Raw genomic sequence first — 6,889 nt, forward strand, 5'->3', positions numbered from 1 at the left:
CGAAGCCCTACTCCCGAAGATTGTCAGAATTTGATGCAGATGCACGGGGAGAAGCATGGGTTCCCCAGGATGTTAGGCAGCATAGACTGTATGCATTGGGAGTGGAAGAACTGTCCGACTGCCTGGAAGGGGACCTACACGACCGGCTACAAGTCAAAGAACCCCACGATAATCCTCGAGGCCGTAGCTGATTACCGGCTGTGGATCTGGCATGCGTATTTTGGGGTAGCCGGGTCGAACAACGACCTCAACGTCCTGAACTCGTCTCCCCTCTTCAACGAGAAGTGCCAGGGCGTCGGTCCAGCCGTCTCATTTGTGGCCAACGGCAACCGGCATGATATGGGCTACTACTTGGCGGATGGGATATACCCTCGGTGGCCGGTCTTTGTCAAGACGATCCGACAAACAAGTGATGAAAAGAAGGCCTACTTTGCGCAACGACAGGAGTCGGCGCGCAAGGACGTGGAGCGCGCATTTGGTGTGCTCCAGTCTCGATGGGCGGCAATCAAGGGCCCAACGCGTTTGTGGGATGTCGGATGCGTTTCCGAGATAATGTACGCCTGCATTATCCTGCACAACATGATCGTCGAAGACGAAGGCGTACAACTGACTAGTTGGGTCAGTGACGATGAAGCCGGTCCAAGCCACGGAACGGCCACCCCTAGTGTACGACAGGGGGTACCTCTCGATGAAGCCGGTCGACTCAAGGAATTTGCCAGCATGCGCCAAGTGGATGCTCATATTCAACTCCAAAAGGATATAATTGAAGAGTTGTGGGCACGGAGGACTGCACGACGATAGTTTTTTTTCTTTATTATGCATGTACTTTTTTTTATCTATGTAACTTTTTTAAATGCAATTAATGAATTTTCCCGTACACGTGTCTAAATTTAATTCCGTATTTTAATCGTAATTTTAATTCCGTAAATGTAGTATATTTTGAATTGTTTTTATTGCGGCTGGCCTATGGCTGGCCTAAATCTGACGTGGCAGGTGGTTTTTTTAGTGTTGCTGACGTGGCAGATGAGAGAATGGCTGGCCTAAGCACCATTGCGGATGCTCTAACCAAAATCGTTTTCCCAAAAAGCAAATCTTTTGAATTGAAATTTCGCTCTCATTATTCATTTTTCCCACGACCCATATAGTTTATGCTGTAGTTTTTTTGATGATAACGAAACCCAAAATTTGGGAGGCCTCTTATAAAAAAATTCTAGCTTTGCCACTAATCTCATTTACCATATGACAAAGGGGGTGTTATACTTTTTCAAGATTGTATGTGATTATTTACCGTTCAATAATCTTGTACAATGTGATAATTTATTGTTATTTAAATATATAATTTCATATATAAAATAATTTATAAATTTTGAAAGATCCCTCATGTAGTTAATATAATGTTATATAACTATAGTAGCAGGATTGGATAATTTATAAGCTTATATACTATATTAAATTATTTGTGATTTTAGAAATTTCAAGCACAATTAATACAAAGCATCTTTATTTTGTATAAAGTTGAATTTATAAGGTAGAAGAAAACTAAAGTAGCTCTATTAGAAATTAAGGATTGAAACACAATCATTTATTCACACCGCACCTCTGCTGTTTTCGCCTCAGCAGTGGATCATCCACTCACTTGCAGGAATCAATTTAGTCGTGTCACAAAATAGCTATATCAGCTTAAGCCTTAAGTAGATGTAGACTCGGTCATAATCTAACAAAGATAGTGCAATGTTGCATTTAATAAATCTACATTTTTTGCGCATAAATATAGGCAAAGAAGAGAATAAAAGTATATACTGTACTAAAGAATGGAGTTTGGTAGATAGATTAGATTTTGTTTGAGTTTAAATAACATAAGCACACATTGTTTGACTGTTTCAACGTGTCATGAAAACTTGACGCAAGACTTCTTATTTATGTTCAGTTCTATTATTCTATTCAAGCATAGCTCACTTCACTCTATAGTTTTTATCTAATAAATTAATGTGTCTACTTTAGCCTACATTCAGTAGAGGTATCATTTGTTACAAAATTTCAAATATTACAAAATACAATTGTAATTTTTTAAAGTAATAGGAGTACTATGAAGAAACATTTAAAATTAGCAAAATTTGGCATATAATTAAACCACACAACACTTCATTGACAATGACACAACACTTCACATATAATGACCTGAAAAATTGAATTAATGACTTGAGACTTTTCATTTCCTCAATCTTTCTGGTCATATCAGCTACGCGTCACCAATCTTGCAAAAATGAAAAGTAAGAGAATCTCCAATTATCATTTTCTTTTATTAATCTATGTTAATTACAAAACAATTCCAACGATTTGTTTTTGGTTGAAAGGCTCTATCAATCTATTGTTTTTTCATGCTTTATTTTTGGAACCACTTAACTTTTCCTTTTTTTTAATTGATGATGTTTTAAGTATTAAATTGCATATATTATTACTAAAACGATGTTATTTTGTAGTAGAGATTCGAATATATAATCATTGTATTTGTTTGTGCTGATTTAATTTTTAATTTATTTACTTTGTAAATTTAGTTGTGTAACAAATTGTTATTCTCTTTGTCTGCTATAAGTGAGATGTTTTTTAGCACATGATTTTAAAAAATAATACTATTTAAATAATTAAGTGGAGAGAGTAAAATATTAGAGAAAAAAATAGAGTACTGAAAAAGAAAAGAGCAATAGAATGAAAATATTGCCAAAAAGAGAAATAATTCACTTATAGTAGAAGTGAGACATCCTAAGAAGGAAAAATGATTCGTTTATGGTTAGACGAATGAAACATTATTATTTACAATTCTAATTTTTTTGTTTATGAAATGATATTGTTTCATTGATTAATTAACAATACGAAATGATTATGAAAATAAAAATGCAATTATGACACTTGTTTAGGATTAAGGCACATTCTTAGGATCCTATCAATTTTTATGAATAATTACATCATACATAAATAAAATATTTAGTCAATGTTTTAAATTAGTAAAAATAAAATAAATTCAAATATAACATACAATAAATTTAATTAGTGTTTCAAATGGATACATTCCATCTAAATTATTTAACACTTATTTAATTAGTGTTTCAAATTCAAAATTATTCCATATAACATACAATAAATTTAATTAGTGTTCTAAATTTAACTTTTATTATTTTTTACTGCATTCTCTCTCTATATTTCCTAGCAGAATTGGTTTAGTTGATTATGTTGGACTAGTGGTAATTCCTCATCAACTTTTTCATTAGTGAATGCAAACACCTCCATCGGCCACAATACATGGAAATTCTCTATAGCAGTATGTTTAAGACAAATATGTTCATTTTAATTTTGACTTGCTCCTTTCATGTTGTCTTTTATTTGCTTCTTACTTGTTTTAACTAATTAAATTCTACCAGAGAATAGTACACATTGAGCTTGTTACATTTAGATACTGGAAATTTTGTTGCTTCTGTAGCACCTAAGGATGTATTCTAATATTATGGCTAATTCATTCATAAATAGTAAAATTCAAATAAAATAAAACAACAAAGAAAGAAATTAGGAAAACAAGAACAAGACTAATAACACCAATTCAGAAGAACATAATTGAAAGCACATCGCCGGGATCATTTTCATTTAGCACAGTCTAGTTTTCGACAGCAATTAAGAAAAGTAATGGAATTTTTAATTACTGAAGGGAATAATATAAAATAATAAAAAGTTAACAGTGTTAAATGATTTAGACGGAAAGTATAAATTTAAAACACTTATTAAATTTTTTGTACGACAGTGAACTTAGAACCTTTGTACTAATTTGAAACGTTAGTAGAACTCTTTATATGCATGGTGTAATTACATCCAACTTTTACTGTAGTCATATTTAATCCCCTCAACCACATTCACAGTTCACAAAGTATCTAATCTAAAACCCAAAATTGAAAAAGATGATGAACAATTCTGGCCAACCACGTGGCTGCGCCTAGTGAAATGGAGTATTTAACAAATGGCCAAGCCAAGACTTTTCCGTTATATTTATACCCTACTCAAGGTTTTGGATTCAGTTGATGCTAGCTTGCTCACAATGTTTTTCAATTTCCAAATGGAGCAGATCCGAAATTTCACTCTAACCGTTGTTTCAGCTGAAAACCTGGATGACATCCGGAATTTGGGGAGGATGAAGGTTTACGCCGAGGTTTCTCTCAACGCTGAAAAACACACGACCAAGAAAACCAACGTTGACTCACTCGGAGGCGTAAACCCTAGCTGGAATTTCCCTGTGAAATACATGATATGCGAGTCGGCTTTCACCGGAGCTCAGAAACCACTAACGGTGGCGGTAAAACTCTATTGTGCCCGCACACGAGGCCGGAAGTTTCTGGGGCAAGTCGAGATCTCAGCTCAAAGTCTCTTCAACTCTTGGGCTGGGGGTGTTGTAGAGCATGGCTTCGTGGTGGCGGGTGCTCGAGACGCAAGGCTCAACATCAGCTTCAATTTCGAGGAGCCGTGCTTGTTCGAGGAGCCCGTTCAAACACAGGAGTCGGCGGCTTGGAGGAAGAAGGCCGCAATCATGATTGGCCAGATGGTTTTCAAGTACGGGATATGGTTCTTCTTAACCGCTACTATTTAAGTATGTCTGCTTTCTCTCTTTTGTCTCATTGCTTGTGAGAACAATATATCTTATTATAGGGGTATTGCTATGCTTTTCCAGTAAGTTGTGTATTCGATCTGTTTCTTGTGAGTGTGTATGGAAGACTAAAACTCATCTCTTTGCTCATATTGCTATGTGGAGTATGTAATATTCCATCTGTTTCTTGTGATTGAATGTAAGGATAAAAGAGATCTCTATTATAGTATTATTTGTGAACTTTGCAAGTCTAATCGTTATTCAATGTGTTGGCTATTATTGTTCTTAAAGATTTCCTCATCATTCTATACATACCCTTGTTACAAAACTTTAAATTAAGACTTCATTGTAATATGTTTGGTTATCTTTCTTAAAACGTATCAAGGTTCTTTATATAGGCAGAATATGATCCTAATCTAATTCTAATCCTACAAAGTATATGGATATATCCATAAGGCAAAATATCAAAATGTATTGAACATTGCGATACATAACTTGCACAATCTTCAATTTGATAAATAGTTTATGCTTGTATCATAGAGCTTCTTCAATTCATCGTTCATAATTTAAACTTGTACCAATGAGTCATTTCTTTTTCTTTATTGAATGTTTAAATTCATTTCAAAGAGCTCTTCATTCATCCTCGAAAGTTTAGGCCCATTTTGGAGCTTCCATATCTTTAGATTGACTGAACTTAATTGGCAGCCTAAGCTTTATTTTAGTGGGCAATTATCGGCCCATTTTGAACTCAAATTCATGAGCCTGTTGTATTTATTTATTTTGAACTCAACGTACTTTTTAAAGATCTATATTTGGAAGTCATGCCAATACCTGAGCCCAATATTTAAGTTGGCTTATTTCAATTTGTGTAGTCATCACCCAAATCATTGCCAAGGAAAATTTCTCATGAGGAATCATCTTCGGACACAAGTTATAAATGTCTCCCGTTAGGTCATCATCATGTTTAGTTCCATTTCAATATACTTCCATGCTTTATCAATTATGTATTAAAATATATAATACTCCTACCATTTTTGTTTTAAAAGAATGAGGTAGTTGTGAGACAAATGGACCCAAATTGGGATTGACCTTGAGAATTAATTTACTGGGCTGAATTAATTGTGAGGCCCAGATCTATTTGTGATGGCCCAATTTTGTGGCCCGTTACTTACATGGGGGTGACCGATTGCTGCCGTGTGGCACCTCCACGAGGATTGCGTCTGCTGACCGTTGGATTGATGGTTGTGTTTGTTTACTGAGATAAACAATACTCTATCTCACTTCTCTCATTATGCGATGTCCAGTCACTCTCTCCCTTCTTTGATCTTCGCCGATCTTCTTCTCCAGTCACTCTCTCCCTCTGGTTTAGTGAGTGAAGAGCGTAGATCCTTCAACCTCTGTGTTGATAGATCGGTTTGACTTGAGATCGAACGGTTGAGTTCCAGATCTGTGTCGATTGGGTGAAGATCTTCGAGGGATTTCTTGTGATCAGAGAGATCTGTGACTCCTAGAGGATTAGGCGGTGATTCAAAGGCGTGGTGGTGATTTCGTGTGGAAGTTGGCCGGTGCGAAGTAGCAATCGGTGGCTCCCTAGGCTTTGGGGTTCGATTGGTCTCACGGTGCTCCATTTTGACTTGTTGGTGAAGATAGGGGAGGTCTTTGGTCCTGTGAAGTTGCGTGTGCAACCTGAGCCAAAATCCTACATCTTCATGACTCTGTCTCCCTTAGTAGCTTACTTAGATCTGTTTTGGATCTAGTTTTTGGTGTTACCAACGTGTGTGGTTAATGTGCAGGGTTATTATAAGTGGTGCCTAGATTCAAGTTAGATTCTGTGGAGAATCTAACTAGTGATAATAGAGCTTTAGCTTGTAATAGATATCTTGATTCTAATCTTTGATTGTAATTGGCCTGTGTTCTTGGGAGATTGAACATGTCTGACTTGCGGTGTAATAAAACAGGTCTCGGTAATCAGTGAATCCCGAATGGTCTCATCCCTACAGTTTTATCAGAGCCACGGGGGGAACATTCGGGCACACCGAGTCGCAAATTAAAAGGAGGTGGGCTCGTCAGAGTAAGACTCGGCCTCTGGTACAGGCCTTGAGGTAAGACGAGTATTCCTTAACGAAGGATACTCGTTCTGGTAAATTGGCTTGGTCCCTAAAACTTTTACAACTTTCTAGTTTTAGGTTTGGGCAATTATTGCTGGTAGTTGTCGCTGGCTGCGACATAGGCTATGTGCTCTTGTTTTCTTGTATAAGTCTAACT

At 36.3% G+C, this 6,889-nt stretch overlaps 1 protein-coding gene across 1 annotated transcript; it reads left to right on the top strand.

Annotated features, from left to right (window-relative positions):
- Positions 1-4,003: 4,003 nt before the first annotated feature.
- On the top strand, positions 4,004-4,627 carry LOC125210233 (uncharacterized). Its single transcript, XM_048109801.1, has one exon. The coding sequence runs from the start codon at positions 4,004-4,006 to the stop codon at positions 4,625-4,627; it is 624 nt and encodes a 207-aa protein (XP_047965758.1).
- The last annotated feature ends 2,262 nt before the right edge of the window (positions 4,628-6,889 follow it).

Source organism: Salvia hispanica, chromosome 3 (genome assembly GCF_029641045.1).
Source record: "Salvia hispanica isolate PSC_SH4W2 chromosome 3, Shi_PSC_v1, whole genome shotgun sequence".
Taxonomy (NCBI): domain Eukaryota; kingdom Viridiplantae; phylum Streptophyta; class Magnoliopsida; order Lamiales; family Lamiaceae; genus Salvia; species Salvia hispanica.